General features: G+C 36.8%; 3 protein-coding genes across 17 annotated transcripts in view; 2 read left to right on the forward strand and 1 right to left on the reverse strand.

The window, feature by feature from the left end:
- rpl10a (ribosomal protein L10a) overlaps positions 1 to 19,680 on the forward strand; it is a 46,425-nt gene that overhangs the window by 11,027 nt on the left and 15,718 nt on the right. The gene's annotated exons all lie outside the window — the stretch shown is intronic.
- Positions 2,273 to 6,795, reverse strand: LOC309513484 (properdin-like). Of its 3 annotated transcripts, none has more exons than XM_082189345.1 (11): positions 6,648 to 6,795; positions 6,369 to 6,431; positions 5,939 to 6,080; positions 4,962 to 5,131; positions 4,705 to 4,875; positions 4,437 to 4,631; positions 4,181 to 4,354; positions 3,287 to 3,478; positions 2,850 to 2,961; positions 2,596 to 2,699; positions 2,273 to 2,497 (listed from the first exon to the last, which is right to left on the reverse strand). In XM_082189345.1, the coding sequence occupies exons 2-11, from the start codon at positions 6,421 to 6,423 to the stop codon at positions 2,493 to 2,495; spliced, it is 1,320 nt and encodes a 439-aa protein (XP_082045471.1). In that variant the 5' UTR covers positions 6,424 to 6,431; positions 6,648 to 6,795; the 3' UTR covers positions 2,273 to 2,492. The 3 variants fall into 3 exon arrangements, with proteins under 3 accessions (XP_082045471.1, XP_082045469.1, XP_082045470.1); XM_082189343.1 differs by having other exon boundaries at positions 2,591 to 2,699; XM_082189344.1 differs by having other exon boundaries at positions 2,591 to 2,699; positions 6,369 to 6,452; positions 6,648 to 6,714.
- ppardb (peroxisome proliferator-activated receptor delta b) lies at positions 8,243 to 19,608 on the forward strand. Of its 13 annotated transcripts, none has more exons than XM_082187625.1 (10): positions 8,243 to 8,901; positions 11,072 to 11,116; positions 12,284 to 12,399; positions 12,502 to 12,907; positions 13,764 to 13,915; positions 14,367 to 14,505; positions 14,673 to 14,890; positions 15,589 to 15,792; positions 17,309 to 17,552; positions 17,741 to 19,608. In XM_082187625.1, the coding sequence occupies exons 4-10, from the start codon at positions 12,556 to 12,558 to the stop codon at positions 17,986 to 17,988; spliced, it is 1,557 nt and encodes a 518-aa protein (XP_082043751.1). In that variant the 5' UTR covers positions 8,243 to 8,901; positions 11,072 to 11,116; positions 12,284 to 12,399; positions 12,502 to 12,555; the 3' UTR covers positions 17,989 to 19,608. The 13 variants fall into 13 exon arrangements, with proteins under 13 accessions (XP_082043751.1, XP_082043752.1, XP_082043742.1 ...); XM_082187626.1 differs by having other exon boundaries at positions 12,288 to 12,399; XM_082187616.1 differs by having other exon boundaries at positions 12,291 to 12,399.

The raw sequence follows: 19,680 nt of genomic DNA on the forward strand, positions 1-19,680 counted from the left end.
CTACAAATAGGAAAAAGAGGCTACAATTTGCACGAGCTCACCAAAATTGGACAGTTGAAGACTGGAAAAATGTTGCCTGGTCTGATGAGTCTCAATTTCTGTTGAGACATTCAGATGGTAGAGTCAGAATTTGGCATAAACAGAATGAGAACATGGATCCATCATGCCTTGTTACCACTGTGCAGGCTGGTGGTGGTGGTGTAATGGTGTGGGGGATGTTTTCTTGGCACACTTTAGGCCCATTAGTGCCAATTGGGCATCGTTTAAATGCCACGGCCTACCTGAGCATTGTTTCTGACCATGTCCATCCCTTTATGACCACCATGTACCCACCCTCTGATGGCTACTTCCAGCAGGATAATGCACCATGTCACAAAGCTCGAATCATTTCAAATTGGTTTCTTGAACATGACAATGAGTTCACTGTACTAAAATGGCCCCCACAGTCACCAGATCTCAACCCAATAGAGCATCTTTGGGATGTGGTGGAACGGGAGCTTCGTGCCCTGGATGTGCATCCCACAAATCTCCATCAACTGCTAGATGCTATCCTATCAATATGGGCCAACATTTCTAAAGAATGCTTTCAGCACTTTGTTGAATCAATGCCACGTAGAATTAAGGCAGTTCTGAAGGCGAAAGGGGGTCAAACACAGTATTAGTATGGTGTTCCTAATAATCCTTTAGGTGAGTGTATAATTCCTTTGAAATGGCCAGGAAAATGGTACATCTTGGAAGCATTATTGGTTGGATGTAATAACTGATTTAATGTAGCTTTGAGTTAATAGCCTATATAACTTCAAAAGCAAGATTCTTGGCACACAGCTATTATGTAATTTTGTGGTTTTGTTTAGCATGTTAAACAGTGGTTCAGTTTTTCTAATGCAATTGAGAAACACCATTTCTAACTTCCAACATTGTGCAAAAGTTTTGATCAGCATAATACGGTCTACTGCAGGATTCTAACATTCCTATAGTACCAGAAGAGAAATGGATTTTATGTTCTCAGCCATTTGCCCTATATGGTAAAGTTTATTTTTAGGTAAGAGGAAAATACATTTGTTTCCGCCAGGTTCCGACAATAACCACTACGGAATATAGTCCAAAATTAGGGCGGGGCTTATAATACGCACATATATGACGTATGTACATGATAAAAATGAAGTTAGCTCAGGTAAATGTGTAATTTAAGTTCTGGCAGATTTTTTTATAGTTATATATAAAAAATTAACCAACCACCGTCATAAACTCAAAGTGAACAATGGGTTTTCTCTTGACCTGTTTCTTTCTTTAAAAAAACACGTGCAATTCAATCGGTTCTCTCCATCCATTTGATCAATTTTAAATGAGAGAACAGCTGATTTCAGTTCTTAAGACACACATTTTTTTTTGTGAGTCTTTTGAAACTACAAAGGACTCATGCCCGATTTAGTTTAGGATCAAAATGCCGAAACCCGGGATCGAACCAGGGACCTTTAGATCTTCAGTCTAACGCTCTCCCAACTGAGCTATTTCGGCGGATGAAGGTCGAGTATTCGTGACGTTTACTATACGGCGAACTACTATACCTTTTATTTTGTAATACGTATACATGTGGTTGTATACAAAACGATGTACCACAAGAGAGTATAGCTATCTGAAACTGACAGATCTGCCAACCATTTTAATTACATGACAATCGACCCAATTATTTTAAAGGGATAGTCCGCCAAAACAACGGCTTGTCATTTACACATTTTAATGCTTTCTGAAACATCTATAATGACTTGTTTTAAAATAACCATACCACCAATCTACGGTCGCTGTCACTAATTTCAAAGGCTGCTACGCCCTCCAGTGTTCGCATTTGTCGTCCGTATACGTCATCGAGGATGTTTTATTCAAGAAAAGTAACCTTTATAAAACTAACGGTTATTCCTCGTGAGCATAAATTTCTTTCTTTGAGATGTAATGGTTCCTTTTCTGAAATAAGGCAGCCTCGATAATGTTTACGGTCGACAAATTCGACCACAGGAGGGCGCAGCCTTCGAAATGAGACACAACTTATAGTCATACTACATAGAGTCACGTGATTTGTCGGCAGTCATCGGGCCAGTGGCGCAATGGATAACGCGTCTGACTACGGATCAGAAGATTCTAGGTTCGACTCCTGGCTGGCTCGTATATTTTCTTCCTTCGATTAGTTTGTAGGTATGACGTCAAGCATTTTCTCACAGCAAATAAGGGTTTACAGAAGTGTGCATTAATCAGCAATCCATAATTTTATCACATGCACGTTGTAGCATTACTTTAATACTTTATAGTGGCAGCAAAGCAGAGTTTACAGAAGTAAGCATTAATCACCATTCAATCCAATCCATATAACAAAAGCTAACAAAGCAAGTATTGTTTTCTGTTGGTAGCATATTTCACAATATTTAATTGCTGTGAACAGTTAGTGTTGACAGCGACTGGTCGTCTTGTCTTCAACAGCTACTGGACTCTGTGCTCAGTCACCCTGATAAAAGTGAGAATATGTCATTAAATTAAAATGTATTCAATTTAATTAGCTAAAATGTATATACATATGCTCTGAACATAATATTACAACCTCACCCTTGCACTCAGGGACATTTTTACATGGTCTTCTCTCTGTTTGATTTTCCACATCATTACAATCCACGTCTGGCTTCCCTGAGAATATATTGAGGTCTTGGATACTATGAGAGAAAAAGAAAACCAAAGAATACGTACACTGATTGTGAAACAATGCACAACCTATAGCATTTATGTAATGGAATTGCACCCTTATATGATTTATTATAGACAAAATTTTCTTTCATTTAGTAGCATGAGATGTTTCCCCCTACCGGTATGCAGAGATGTCAGGAACACAGATTCTTTCTCTTGTTTGTGCAGAGTCTGGTCCACAGTTAGGTTTGCAATGACTCCACTTGCTCCACTCTGACAAGACACCTTTCACTGAAAATAGTAAGAGAGTGTTATTTGTTTGAAAAACTGACTTTCCACCTGTGATGTTTTGGAAAATCCTATTTTTGTCTGAAACTAGAAGAAACCATCGTCTAATATCATCATTCACATTGTAATGAATGTCCATTTTGTTTAACATTAAGTTTGTAAATGTGTAAAATGTTAGAAGCACTTCATCCAACATTTTATTCATACTACTCGTATTCATATATACAGAACATACTTTTTTAACGGTTGTGAAGTAAGGTTCAAACCAAATGTAGTACCTAGAGAGAATGCAATTTCAGACACAGCTATGAATTTTCTTTGCACTCACTTTCACAGTCTTTAATGTCATAGCATCTTTCGTGTTGAACAATATCTCCTTCACAGAAGTTTCCCTCGTATTTTCTACCATCACAGTCCCTGTCTCTCCTTCGGTTTCCTTCCCGGACTCTACATTTGATTTCTCTCATGGAAGGTTTCTTACACGGTCCCCACTCACCCCATTCGGTCCACATTCCATCAACTGACAGAAAGAGAGAGAAAAATGTATTAAGTTAAAGGGTTAGTTCACCCAAAAATGAAAATTCTGTCATCAATTGTTCACCCTTATGTCATTCCAAACCCATAAGACTTTGGCTCATCTTCAAACCACAAATGAAGATATTTTTTATGAAATCTGAGAAATTTCTGTCCCTCCATTGAAAGTCTATTCACCCAAATCTCTGACTCTTCAAAACATTCATAAAGAGAATATAAAATAAATCCATTTGAATCTAAAGGTTTATCTTCTGAAGAGGCATGATCACTTTATTTGATGAGTAGATTTCATTTAGGCTTTTATTCACATATAAACATTGATCATTATAATATATATAATGTATACATAATGTATACATACACTGTATATATAATGTAGCCTATACATATGGATTTATTTTACGATTTTACAATCTCTTTATGAACATTTTAAAGTGTCAGAGTTTTGGGTGAATAAACTTTGAATAGAAGGATAAAAATCTCAGATTTCATTTTTAAATATCTTAATTTGTGTTTCAAAGATAAACAATAGTCTTATGGGTTTGGAACGACATGAAAGTGAGTAATAAATGATAGAATTTAGATTTTTGGGTGAACTATCCCTTTAAGAAATGAGTTTGAATACCTGTATTATCACACATGCTTTTTTTGTTTGTTTAGATCAAAATTTCATTGTCACACCACTTACTTGGACAAGGGACACGAATGGTGCAGAGAGCTTGTATTTGCTCTTCACCTTCACACTGTCTGCCACCATGTGTGGGTTTAGGAGAATCACACAACCGTCTTTGTAACTGCTGGCCCACTCCACAAGTCACAGAGCAGGGTAAGGAACCTGCCCAAGGGCCCCAGTTTCCATCAACTGTGGAGTAGAGATATAAAGCTCTGGTTTCTACAATTCTCATCATTTTAGCAGTTTTGTAGAAGAAAACAAAGTATATTACTTGGGCAGAAAGGTAGTCCGCTGCAAGGGCGGGTGTCTGTGTCAGAGCCCTCGCAGTCTCTTCCAAGTGGAACCATGGATCGAGTGGGGTTGTTGCAAGTCCTTTTACGACTTTCTCTCTGGATGTTATGTCCTTCAACAATACAAGTAACTGGACAGGGACCCCAGCCTCCCCAACTGGACCACCCGCCATGAGCTAGACATTAAATGGCAGCATGTTCTTAATTTTTTGTATCTTCAGTAAGTAGAAAAAAGAAAACTATACTTACTCGGACAGATTATTTCAGTGTCGCAAGGGATGATTTCTTCCTCTTCACCGATACAGGAGCCCCCACATTGTGGCAACGGGGAAGAGCAGGTTCTTTGCCTTTTTGTAAGTCCCTTTTTACACGTGACTGAACATGGCTGCCATTTCCCCCACTCTGACCAGCCACCTTCCACTGGACGACACAAATTTAAGGAAACATGAGAAAGCTCATAGAAGCCTTTATGTTTAAATGCAACAATTACTTGATGTTCTTTTTACCTGGGCAGCATTTGTTTTCCTCACATGGTTCAGTTTGAACAGTTCCTAGATTCTCAGGGTCTGAGCAAGCACCATTTCCGTAACAAGAGCGTCGCCTTTGCCTTACTCCCTCTGTACAACTCACCGAGCACTCGCTCCAGGAAGACCACTGAGTCCATGCTGCCTGCGGCCTGGAGGTCAAAATACAAGACTCTTCTAAAGGATATGGGCATCATTTGATCTAATTTGTTTCAGTTCAGCTGATTCAGTAGCTTGAAGTGTTAGACTAAAGTCCCCATTCAATTTTATGGAATATTGCAGTACCCACCAGCGGTTTAAAAAAAGAAGAAGTTGCCAGCCACTTGACTTTTTTTCTCACAATCGCAAGTTTACATCTAAGAGTCAATCCTGCAAGTCAGAATTGCGTGACATAATGTCGCAATTGCGAGTTATAAACTTTTAAAACTGACTTTTTTTCTCAGAATTACATGTTTATATCTCACAATTCTGACTTTATAACACGCAATTATGAGTTTATTTCTCGCAATTCTGACTTTATAACATGCAAAAGTCACCAAAATTGTTCCGTAAAAAGTGCTTAACGATTTAAAAAGGTTTCCTCAAAAAATAATATTAACATTGCATTATTTTCAGTCGCGATGAAACAGAAGTATGTGACAGTCAGATCTCTGCCGTATTGTGACGTACATTTTGTGACAGATTATCAAAAAAGACTTGGTTCTATGCATCGGGTGAATTTTCATTTAATGTCAACTTTAATATTTATTTAGGCTAATATGAAAATGTATGCAACGTCACTTTCTTTGTGGAAACAAATGAACTAGTATATATGAACAATGAACAAATGTGTTAGGAAATAGTTCTCCCATCTTAAAATCGTCATCTGGGGTTTTTCACTCCACTGAAGCTCAATGTGGCATTTATCATAATAGGATTTTGAACATGAACATCATAAGCATCAGATCAATGAAACGTACCAACAGGACCTACACACTCCATCTGATTCTGTGTAGCCGTAGTTAGGGTTCAAGCAACAGGCGTCTTTTTCAACCTGACCCAACAGATCACCACATTTCCCAGTGGACACCGAAAATGCTGAATAACACTCTATCTGTGAAACTTCAGAAAGACTCCAAATTAATGAATGACACTTAGGGTATAATAAAACTTATTACACATATTGTCTGATATCTGTTGTGACACAGATTTGTATTATATTCAAAGAATTAGCATGAATCAGTTGTTTCAGTGATTACATTTTGATTCTGATTCACAAACACAGTAAAGTTATACCAACTGAATTCAGTATTCGGTACAAAAAGTATTTGAGGGAAAAAATTTGTCAGCAAGCCATATTATTTCTTAATATTCATGTACAAATTTATATTGTCACAAAATTCTCCAAACCTGATTGCTGGACATAAATCCCGAGGAGCACAGTCCCCCACAAGATCAGATTCATGGCTGAATCTGTGTGACAAATTCTTGATTCTAAATGTGGAAAGTCTTGTAAGTTGGATTCAGTAAAATACACTGGCTAATGTGACTAGTCAAAGAAACTACAAACAAATGTGGTTGTGGGTTTTTGATTAGTAGCGTTGATCAAACAAATCATTAAAGGTTCAAATGTTAAGTTCATACATGATAAATTCCCTATTTTAACCAATTAAAATTTTAACCACTTACCTCACACACTTCCCTTTCTTGTGGCAGTTAAGAGGCAGTAAAAGCGAGTGGTTTGTTTCGCCTTGCCTCAAAAGTGACTTTCAAAAACCTTAGAAACAGGAATTATTAATTGTGAAACTGCTTAACAAGCTTCCCTTATTCAAGTATGATTTTGCAGATTCATCAGCATCATCCTGCTGTAAAAGAATTAAAGTTGTTTCAGTTCCACTTCCACCAACCTTTCAGCATTTCAGCACAGCTGTTGTGTAAAGTCATGTAGCCTATATGGTCAAAACGTGTTTCTTCAAATGTATCATAACCCTCACAAGGCCCATTTATGATTATTATGTAAATAGCAAATGTAAAAGATAATAAAAAAAAAACAAATTCAGTCATTTGCCAAAACATTCTTTTTTCTTTATTTTTTTTTTTTTTTTTTTTAGCTTAGGCTATATTGAGCCTTAAATACATTTTTTCCACTCTAATAAAAAAAAAAATACATATATATTTATAGCCTACACTTTAATGACAGCAAGTAATCTAATTAGCCCATTTTGGGAAAGGCAGAAGTGCTACTTTTTCCTCAGTTTTCCTCTCGAAGTGCAGAGGAAGAAAACACATTGGTTTTTTAATGTTTGAATGAACCAAGAACAACAAACCATCACAGCCACACACAAAAAGAGAAGGAAAAAGGCTGCTACACCAAATGAAAGCTGAAATGTTTTTCTCAGCAGCAATTGCGCAAGCCGTTTTCTGTCATTTTTCTATGCATTGTGCAATCATTTGTTTTCTTAGCGGTTATGCACTAAAATATCTACATAGGGTGTGTGCCAAATGAGATCTAGTAGCGCCACACATTTCTGCTCCACTACATGATATGCCGTTAAATATTTAAGCTAATTTGATTATGATTTATGTAACCAGTAGTCTATAGCATATACACTGTATGTATATATATATATATATGTGTGTGTGTGTGTGTGTGTGTGTGTGTGTGTGTGTGTGTGTGTGTGTGTGTGTGTGTGTAGAACGAACAGCATGGACATTCAGCTAACTCTTCTTGATGCACGATCATATCTTTAAGTCCATCTGTTTGGTCAAGTCCATCTGTTAGACTCCTGTCTAATGGCCCCATCTACAGGAGCACTTTGAAACTCACAAAAGTTCATTCAATTACGATTAACAATAGAATTAATACATTGAATTGAACTTATTTGTTAACTCATTACTCATAAATACTGGCTACATTTAATTAATCTTCATTAACATTTAACAACTTTTATTACAAGGGATTTTCCAGTAGTTGAGAGCACCATTTCAACCCTCGCAGTCGCAGGAAATAACATTTATGATTCATAGAGCGTCATTAATATTCATCTATCTGCTACTGGCTGAATCTAGCCACCTTGTATTACGTAACATTCACGCCATACTTTTTCGTAGCTGTCAACCACACAAACGCCTGTTATACCTAGAAAGGAAAGCAGATTCAGAAACCAAAGTCCCCTGACTAAACCCCATTAGAATCAAGCTGTCATTGGACAAACACATATCACGTGATTAGGTCATACGTCAAAGGAAAATTTGTTGCACTCAAGCTGAAACATCGTTTATAGAGGTGGATCTTTCTACGCGTATTTAGTTAAATATATATATATTTTTTTTTTTTTATTACATTTTGAATATGGTTGTACTAAATGTCAGTGGTCAAAAGAGTTCGATTATTTGATTTGCTCCTTATATTATTGGTTAGTGACCTCATGGACTACTTTGGGCCGAGGAGCGACCCCTGCAGGCAAATTATATACACGCATCTTTTCTAGTTCCTTTATTTCTGTCATCCCTGACAACCGAGTAATATCAAAGTGAATGGAGTTACTAGACCAGATTGAGCAAAAGTGTAGGAATAACAGCGCGATGCTCATAGCTTTATCCGTATTCTGATTTGATTTTAGAAAAATGGATATAACAGAAATATGAAACGAAAACGCCTGTTACTTTAATCGTAATTGTTTGACCAGGAAAATTTTGAAAGCGTGAGCAACAAAATAAAGAAAACTAAACAAAAACATGTTAGCGTTAAGCTAGCTAGTGCTAACCTCAGACTAGCATGTGTGGAATAAGAGACACGGGGACACAGTGTTGACAAAACTGATGTAAACCGACGGACTATGGGCTCATTTGAGTCTCAAAACAACTTAACTTCACGTAAGAAGAGTATATTTATATTTGATCGACCGTTGGGAAACTTCGAACCTGGCCCGTAAACACCAAGGTAAACCAAAACAGCTAACTGTTAGTTAGCCAAAACTCGCTGTTTTTCTTAAATAAAGTCTCGTGTGTACTTTATCTGATTAACGTTACTAGCAAACTATATGTGTCCATATCAGAATAAATGTATGTTGTAGTCTGTTAGCTAGTTGATGTCACGGTTTTGAAGTCATGATTTTGTCAGCTAGGCAGATTTGGTGTGTGTCAGGCTGTATCTGGCTAGATGTTGTTTGGCTATTTTGTATTATGTCAACACACATTTGTTAAGGTTAATCAGCAGTGGGTTTCATGTAATTCACTGTTTCTTGATTATTTTGAATTTCACCACGTGTATTATACATGTAACGTTAAGCTTTGCTGCCTCGGCCAAGCGTTGTTCATATTAACTTAAGTTAGATTTAAACCGCTAACTATTAACATACAGTAAGCCCAGGAATGCATAGAAAAGGGTTTTTTAAATATTTTTTACTAAAACGTTTTTGGTTGCAAATTTTTTTTTTTTTTAAATGGATTTGACTGGCAAATTAAAGCTAGCATGTTATCATAGGAAAATTAGCAATTGCTTGCAAGAGTACGTCTTCTGGATCAAACTGACACCATCACTTTTAAGAGATCAAAAGAAGTTTTGAGGAAGCTTGTTGCATTGCTAAATGTTTATTATACTGCTTAGAATAAGTGAAAATTGTGTTTTTTCTATTTGAAAGGCTTTTTGTAGAAGTGTGACCTTGTGTACACAACACGGACTGCATACTATCACTCTGATTACAAAGTTAAAGTTTTAACAAAATAGGTAAATCTCTACTGTCTGGTCACGGTCAGCAGTTGTTTTGTACAAGTATATCTTGTCATAATGCATTTGGTTGTGCCTTGAGTTTAAATTTTTTTTTACTGTCCTTTTATTCTTAAGGCAAGACTCCATAGGTGAACAGAGGAACATTTTTGATTAATCACAGTACAACACAATTGTTTTGTATTGAACGTTTTCTTGAAATGTTGTCTATGCAATAATTTCCATACATTTTCAGAACAGAAGTCTGAACATTGGATTAAGCTAAATTCAAAATGTGTTTAATTTTGTTAGAATAATAATGTTTTTTACATAGGGGACTTTAACTCTTTTTATCACATAAAATCAGAAATAATGTCAGGAGTTAAGGAAAAAAAAAATGTCACCATGTGTTTAGGAATAAAGTGATGTATAAATCAGGAGAAGGATAAAAAAATGCAAATTGATTAAGTGTAATCAAATAAACTCTTAAATGTGTATTTTAAACATTTTCTTTCCACTAGTCTAAAAGAAGGCATGTTATGGAAGCAAAATAGTCCAACATCTCAAAATTGAGCAGTGCATGAAAAAAAATTAAAATAATTTGGTTTTGCTTGTAGTGTCTTCCCTTAAAAACAAAGCTGTTGAGAGATCCAGAGGCTGGTATGCGTGTCTGTCATAACCTCTGCACACTGACTCATTTAGTTCCTCTGTGTGGGTCACCACTTGTTTGCAACCTTGGTACAATGCAGATAAGCTGAAAACCAGAACGACGGGTTGCTGCTGACAAGTCTGAACACTGGCTCAAAGCATTTCTGATCGCTTCATTTACTGTGCATCTTTATAAGTTAACGTAAAGCTTACTCGTATATGGTGGTGCCGTTTTTCCCATGTTATAGTGTCGTTCAATAACAACTGAGATATCTTATTAAATTGCTTTGTCTTTGTTTGGGGCTAGTCACATCGATGTGGCTACTGCGTAATCCTCTTGTCAGAATCCACGGATTACAGTCTGTTTGGTAGAGGTTTCCATCCTCCGTATGACCCTCACATCTGTTATCATAGTCTTCCTTGCTGAGTGCTAGACATGGAAGTGACGTCATTCATCTGAAGTCGAATAGCTTTGTCCCTCATGTCATTCCAAACCTGTATGACTTACTTTCTTCTGTGGGGAGTTTCTTTTGTCCATACAATGAAAGTCAATGGGGTTCAATGTTATTTGGATTCCCCAGAAGGTTTGGATGGAGATGAGGGTGAGTAAATGATGACAGGGCTTTCATTTTTAGGTGTACTGTGCCTTTAAGACATGTTATTACTTGGTTAAGTACACTGTCAACCAGAAGCAACACAGTATATCTTGACCTTTGTAGTGACTGATTTTTTTAATTCTGTTTGCTCATGCAAATAGGTCTTTCTCCATTGATACACCATTCTCATTCGGTCACTTGATTATGTAACTTTTGAACAACCAACATTTTTTGCAAACTCTTTTTATGTCATAACATCTTCCCACAGGAGCTTTCTTTGCAAGGTTATCTTATCTTTTTAAGTAAACAACCTAGCAGAGTCTCATAATGGATTGATCACTTCTCACTCTATGTAGACTAAATATACCACAGACCTGTAGTTGCTGACTGCACACTTTGCGTCTGCGTCTGACTGCTTCAAAAAGATAAAGGTCATGTAATCGGAAGTGGTGAATGAATGAAAGGCCAGGTAGTTAAGACAAAAGCTACTTTCTTATTTTCTACTTTTATGGATTAACTTTTCCTGAAAAGGTTTGAGGCAGCCCTAAAAAGTAACAGCAACAATGATTTTTTTTCCCATAGGCATTTAAAAAAGCTCAATGCCATGAACCAAACCAACCAACGCTGAGATAACAGATTAAAACTTAGATTTGAAGCACAAAAGAAAATTTGCCTAAAGGTTATTGCAAGTCTTTTATGAGGATATGAACTACTCATTCCCGGAAGCACTGCAAATCTTGTAGTTATAATCATATAAGATACAATTCAAAAGTTTTGGGGTCAGTAAGGAACATTTTCCAAAAAATGATTGAATCTGTCTTATGCTCACCATGATCAAAAACACATTAAAAACAGCAATGTTGTGAAATTGTATTGTGTTTTAAAAAATTTCAAATGTAATTTATTCCTGTGATGGCAAATCAGAATTTTCAACATTATTACTCCAGTCTTCAGTGTCACATGATCCTTCGGAAATCATTCTAATATTCTAATTTGCTGCTTAGAACATTAGAACATTTCTTATTATTATCAATGTTAATAGGCCTGTTTTATATTTCTGTTTAATATTTTTGTGTAGACTGACCCCAAACTTTGAAACGGTAGTGTGTCGCCATATGACATCAGCTTCTGATTGGTGGATCCTCATGTATGTTTGTTTGTTTTGTTTATTGTTAAAAATCAATATCTCTGCGGCGAAAATTAATGAGATTTGTACTTCCAGAACCCTACTTTTGCAGTTTATGTTTTGAAATATCAAACCCTGCAATCAGATTTTAAGAAATAAATTAGGTTTCTCCTCCAGTGTGAACAAAGCCTTGCTGTGCTTGATATTGATGCTGTCATTCATTTTTGTCTTTAATTTTATTTTTGAGTCAGCAGAGAGGTGATGGGGGTTGGGTGGAGTCAGGAAATGACACTAGCAGTATTGGATCTCAGGTCAAACTCAGGTCACCTGCACAATCTCTGGAGCATGTGCACTACACACTAGGTCACTTCTCCAACTGTGATGGTCTTATTCTGATACGGTGTTGTTGTATTGAGGCACTGTTGCAATAATTGACCTCCCTTTTCCTGTCTTTTGTCTTTGCAGAGGCAATGCCACTTGATGGATGGTTATGAGATTTAGCAGCCAGACGGGAGAACCATGGAACAGGTTGAGCAACCTACCTCAGAAATGAAACGTGACGGCCCAGTAGATGGAGTCACGAAGGGCCAGTCGTCTCCACGGACAGACTTGAAGTCTGTCCCGATTCTTGAAGAGACAATTTGGAAGGCAGTCAAGGAGGGGCAGTCTGCATCCTCGGACTGCGGAGGGATGTCAGACCTACAGGAGCCGGGCTCAGCTTCGGGTGAGGAGGTCGAAGGCAGCGAGACGTCAGATGCCACAGGATTAGCGGGCTCGCCCGGCAGCAAGGGATCATGGGGGGCGAATCTACAGAATGGAGACGGAACGCCGCAGGAGAGTCCTCAACAGAATAGTGACACTTCTGTAACAGGTAAAAACCCATCTAGTGGGTTTGCTGCAAATTATTATTTTTCCATAGAACACAGTCCTGTTTGAAATTAATAACTGAATATGCTCGAGTTTGTTTTTGGATGAGAGCAGAGGATTTTTCTGGAAACCCTCCAAAACAACTTCCTCTTCCAGGGAGATTTGTAATATCTTAAGTTGATTGGAACTTCTTAATTATTGCCCTGATTGTGGAAATGAAAATTTTCAATGCTTTAACTATTTTCTTACTGCTACTGTCTTTGTTTTGTGAAGCTGTGCATCAGAACTATGTTCTTTAATTTTATTTTCTTCAATTTCAATCGTTTTACTACAACAAAAGGTTAGTTTTTTTGTGAATTGTTTGAATGTAAAATCAAAAGGATAAACAATGCAGATTTATTTCCATAGCCATCTTTGCTCATATTTACCAAGGGTGCCGATAATTCTGACCACGACTGTATATTCATGTATTAATTGTATATTTAATAAATATTTTTTAATACTTTTACATTATACACAATATATTTTTATGACTTCATAACTTGGTTTCATCCTTGATTAAACAAAGAAAAATTAATAAGAGATTCAAATCAATAGAAGTACTTAAAAAAATGTAAATGCATTGTTTTATCTATAAAATGGCATAATATCGTGATGTGTAAAATATTGTATAGAATTTTTTTTCTTTCTTGCATTTCAATAGACAATTTGACAGATTTATGGCAGCTTATACAATAATGAATAGTTCATGTTTTATAGTTTAAAAAAGTTATATTTTCTTCATAAAACATATACTTTTGTAGTGCTCTCATAAGAGATGCTTTAAGTAGTTTCTCTCTGTTTCTCTCTCACTTTTATAGATCCATTACAAGCACCGTCTCTCTCGTTGTCAGACCAGTTGCGGCTGGGTCGAGATGACCCCAGTAGTTTGGGCCTGAACGTTGAGTGCCGAATATGTGGAGATAAAGCCTCAGGATTTCATTATGGAGTTCATGCTTGTGAAGGCTGCAAGGTAATTTTCCTGAAATTTTGCAACTACTGCAGTCAAGGTTTTTCACAAACCATGGGCGCATTTATTGCCTAAAATAGACCATCATCTATTATAAACCAACATTAAAGGTACCGTAAGCGATACTACCTGACATATATTACTGAAATAGAAATCCTGAGAAATAACACCTGTCTCTGTTGATAGCCCAAGGTTATATAAACAGCCAATACATTTTTTTTAACCATTCAGAAATCCAGTCTGCATGATGTGAATTCGCTGACATGACTTAGAGGGAGGCAGGGTGTGTGTTTGAAGGGATGAGCCATCTAATTGAAGTCTAAAATCTCTTTAGACTTCACCTTAAGTCACTGGGCTTCCTAATGATCAGTAGCATTTCCATGGTGAAATAATTCAGCAATCCAAGCACATGTGTGCCTTGCTGTTTTTCAGTGAGTCATCTTTTTTTTTAAAGGGGTTTTTCAGACGCACCATTCGTATGAAGCTGGAGTATGAGCGTTGCGAGCGTGCCTGTAAAGTCCTGAAAAAGAGCCGGAACAAATGCCAGTACTGTCGCTTCCAGAAGTGCCTGGCATTGGGCATGTCCCACGATGGTGAGAGGCCGACATGCTTTAAAGCATTAGAATTTGTACTGCTCATTTTACATTCACTTAAAAAGTACAAACTGCTTATTAATAGTCATGCTCAGCTATCACTATTTTGGTGTACATAAATTGCTTTTTGAATATATGCTGAGCTTGTTTTTGTTTCTTTGTCTCAGCAATTAGGTACGGACGTATGCCAGAGGCGGAGAAGAAGAAGCTAGTGGCAGGGCTCCTCGCCGGGGAGAACCTGAAAAGCTCTAGTGGGGCTGACCTCAAAACACTGGCTAAGCACGTCAACACAGCCTACCTGAAAAACCTCAACATGACCAAGAAGAAAGCTCGAAGCATCCTCACGGGAAAGACGAGCTGCACAGCGGTATGCACTCAGCTTTTAGTAAGATGCCACCAACATTCTCCGTTTATTATAGCAATGATGCCCTGATATTAAAATTCTGTCAGAGAAAATAAGCCAATATTTATTATGTATATTCAAATTCATTTTATTGGAGGATAACCCCTTGAGATGGAACATCTCGTTTTTGAGGGGGTCCTCAAGATAACACCAAACACTTACACACTTGCACATACTAAAGCTCTTCCTCACAACCAACCACCCCAACCTGTCCCACCTCTATCCAAAGCGTATTCACATAAACAATATAGTATAATATAAAGATATTACAAGAGAGAACCATATTTGACAAAGCCACCAAAACAAACAAATATATAGCCTACATATACATACATATACAAAAATACATACCTAAATACACATACATACACATATGCACGCAGACATACATACATACCTACATACAACATACATACATACACATGTACACATACATGCACATATGCTCTTACTAAGGGCATTAATGAAAGAAAAGGTGCATTAGTGAAAAAGAAAGTACAGGTCATACACCAGGGAAACATTTACATTGGTCACAGGATTGCAAGTAAATTAAAAGTTATATGTTAAGTTATATTATTAAATTATATGTTATTGTTGTTTTTGAAGTGTTATTGTTTTTTTGTATTTGACACAAAAAGCATTTTAGTTTTTTTTTAATTGTGTTCTCATTTCATCTCCAGCCTTTTGTGATCCATGATATGGACTCACTGTGGCAGGCAGAAAACGGGCTGGTCTGGAATCAGCTTAACGGAGCACCACCAAACAAAGAGATTGGGGTCCATGTCTTCTACCGCTGCCAGTGCACCACAGTGGAAACTGTGCGAGAGCTAACCGAGTTTGCCAAAAACATCCCTGGCTTTGTGGATCTCTTCCTAAATGATCAGGTGAGAACCATCCATGTTACCCATTTAACTTATAATTGGTTAAATCTTTTGTTTAAAGAGGACCTTTTATGCAATACTCACTTTTATTTGAACATAATTATGTCTGAATTGTGCACACATCCAGCCTATTGTAAAAATCCATCCACTCCGTTTGTTATTTTCCCCATAAATCTGAAACAGTGTCTCAAAATGAGCCGTTCAGGACCGTTCTCCATTTAACAGCAGCATTCGAGTAAGAAATGTATTCTTATTAAAGCTTCTGAAGATTTTTAATCAAGTGGAGTGAAGGATTTTCAGTTTTTCTTTTGTGGTTTGATTCATATTAACAGCATATATAGCAGTAGGTACTGTATATTACGCTGCTGTCACTTTAATACACAAATCTATTATACACATGCGATTTAATTCCCTGCAGTTTACGTTCACAGACATAGCTGATTGACTTTGTTTTTTACATAACCTTGTGTGTTTAAGTGCTATAAGAGTGAAAGAAAACTTTGTTTAATACTCACACGACACATTGTTTGAAAGCCAGCTTTCTGTGCATGTGCTTTTGGTGTGTGTGCTCAGAAAACCATATCAGAAGTTTAAACTGATATAGCTTTAAAACGCATACAAATAATACATTTCATGATGATGAAGAACTGCAGTCTTACATGAGCGTGACCGTGATAGAGATGATAATCAAAACCAAACAGATCTTTTATTAGCATCTGAGGCATGCGATGTAAAGGCACAGCGCTGTTCTGAATAGGGGCCAGGGAGCATTATTATACATTGATATATATATTAAATGAAAATTATACACCCTCAAGCCATCCTAGGTGTACTGTATATGACTATCTTCTTTCAGACGAACACAATTGGAGATATATTTAAGAAATATCCTGCCTCTTCTAAGCTTTATAATGGGAGCAAATGAGGGGTGAGATTTTGAAGCCCAAAAAACTGCACCATCCATCATAAAAGTAATCCATACGGCTCCAAGGGGTTAATAAAAACCTTCTGAAGTGATGTGTTTGTGTTTGAAAAATCCATATTTAAAACTTTTATTAGCTATAATAACTATTTGCAGCATAAACAATGTGACAGTGACAGTCTTTTGCAATGTGATGAGGACACTAAGCCTTAATGCGATTTCGATTTTAGTTTGTTTGACGGCAATGACGCAAAACACAACATTAAAGACATTTTATGTTATTATGAGAAGTTTAAATATATTTTCGGGCCGCCACAGTCTAGTTAATGAATGGGAAGCACTGAAATCTATTTGTGGAGGTCAATGTTGATATTGTGGCGAGCCGCCACAAAAAAAATCAATTTATGTGAAACACTGACTTATAATAGGCTTACCATAGTGAATCAGGGTAAGACAAATACACAGGGATTTTGAAGAAGGATTGATGTATTGACTCATTATTTAAATTTTGGTAATTTTAAACAAAAAAAGTTACATATTGTACCTTTTAAGTAATAATGCATACTCTTCCACTAAATTCGTCTCACACCTTTTCAGGTAACACTGTTAAAATATGGAGTCCATGAGTCCATATTTGCGATGCTCCCATCTCTCATGAACAAAGACGGGCTGCTGGTGGCCAATGGGAAGGGCTTTGTGACGAGAGAGTTCCTGCGTAGTCTACGCAAACCTTTCAGTGAGATCATGGAGCCCAAGTTTGAGTTTGCGGTGAAGTTCAATGCCCTGGAGCTGGATGACAGTGACCTGGCTCTGTTTGTGGCAGCCATCATACTGTGCGGGGGTAAGGCCATGCTGTTTGATTGATGTCCTTTGTTGTTATTTATACAATTTACATCCACATCTGAATTTGTTATGGGGTAATGTCAGTGAAATGAAAACACAACAAAGAGATCGAAGGCTTGTTTATCATAACAGGAAAACTAGCTAAAGGAGAAAATGGTAGCTAAAAAGGGTCTTTCTTTGCTCTAGATCGTCCCGGGCTGATGAACGTGAAGCAAGTAGAACAGATTCAGGATGGTGTCCTGCAAGCTCTGGACCAACATCTTCAGGTGCACCACCCTGACTCTTCTCATCTCTTCCCCAAACTGCTCCAGAAGATGGCCGACCTCAGACAGCTGGTCACAGAGAACGCCCAGCTGGTTCAGATGATCAAAAAGACTGAATCTGAGACCTCCCTTCACCCGCTTTTACAGGAGATCTATAAAGACATGTACTGAGCTCACAGACTCAAGGACCTGACTAGAGAATGCTCTTCAACTTCCCTCCTGAACGGAGAGAGTGCACACACCTTTATGGCGCTGCGGTGCCATTGTTTTTTTTTAAATGAATTTTTGTAAAGGACTTTTACAAATATTGACTTTGAATACTGACATTTTCTCTGATTTTGTGGAGTGTTTTTTATTTAAACTCAAATCTGTTCTTATAGGCCTATACAGGACGCAGAACATTTAGTCACCGTTTACTACTACTACTAGCGTCATGTTATTCTTCATGTGCTTGATGAGGGCTAACACCTTTAGAAGTTGTCTCTTCCATTATGGTTTTGGTTTGCAAGTACATTTAAGTGATATCTAGAATGTTTCTTTAAGGAGATCAGAGCCCAATCAAGTTCTTGAAATGCCACTTACTGTATGTGTTTAACTTTGTAGGGCTTTTATTTTTGTGATTGTTCTTGTCCATCTGATTCTGTTTGATTAGGCACTTTTACTAAAGTAAAAGGTACTCCACACAACTGTACAGCAGTCAGGTATATTATTTTGGAATTATGTTACTTTGTTGAGGATGTTGTTTTCAGCGTCAGCTGCTACAAATATATATTGGTATTGAAACTGAAGACAAATCTATGTTTAATAATTCACTTTAATTCTTTGGGATAAACCTACAACATTGTGATAATTTCGGTTGTATGGAAGGAAATGTTTTTTTCACTTTGTTCATTATATACATATATATATATAATTATTAAGTGCTGATTCCTTTATTAAGCACTGGTACCTTGATGGTACTTATATTTTTGCATACTGTCCAGTAACGGTCGTATTTCATTAGGTCATATTTACTGAATTGAGACACGACTTCAGTTATCTTTAATTTCTCCTTGATACACAGTTGTATTAAATTAGGTCTTCCATTAGTATGTTGATTGAAAATGTTTTATGATTATATATTGTGTGATTGAAAACAAACAAGCAGTCTGTGGTTACATTAAGACTAGAACATTATGGTCAGATTGGTTTATAGTACTCATAAACTTAAATTTATTCTCTAAATCAGTTGCATTAATTAATGATCATGTCATGATAGTTATATGTACATTGCAAATGAATGGTTTTATTGAGTCAGCTTGAGGAAAACTTGTGTTGTGTACTTTATTGAAGTAAGTTGGACGCTTATGAGTCTAAAAGTACAGTGTACATGTTAAAAAAGCAGTTTTAATGTTAAATTACATTAATTGGCAGTAATATGATGTGCAACACATCTGCTGTTTCACATCCAGAAGTATCTCAGAAATATCTGAAATTTTCTCTTATGACTGAAATTTACTTTTCTGATCCGTTTATTCAAGATGGAACTTGATGTCAGAGATATATGGTCATGTAGAAGCCTGTTACTGTGAAACTAGAGCAAAATAATATGAATTTTTCCCCCCCTCTTCTTATTCTTAAAATACCATTGTCACCCAGTTTCACACCAGACATCGGCCAATATCTTTCTACCTTTCTGGTCTGATCTGTCTCAGAAATGTCTTGCTTCATTAACAAGATCAGACATAATGCACAAGTGTTATGGTTTGTGGAATATTATTTTGGATCAAAGTAAAACAATTCCAGACATCACTAAGTTTCTTGTGATTTATGAAAAGCTCCAGATGTACCAATATTTCACTAGTGTTTCATCAAATATTAATG

The sequence above is a fragment of the Leuciscus leuciscus genome (assembly GCF_965113295.1).
Source record: "Leuciscus leuciscus genome assembly, chromosome: 13".
In the NCBI taxonomy this organism is placed as follows: Eukaryota; Metazoa; Chordata; class Actinopteri; order Cypriniformes; family Leuciscidae; genus Leuciscus; species Leuciscus leuciscus.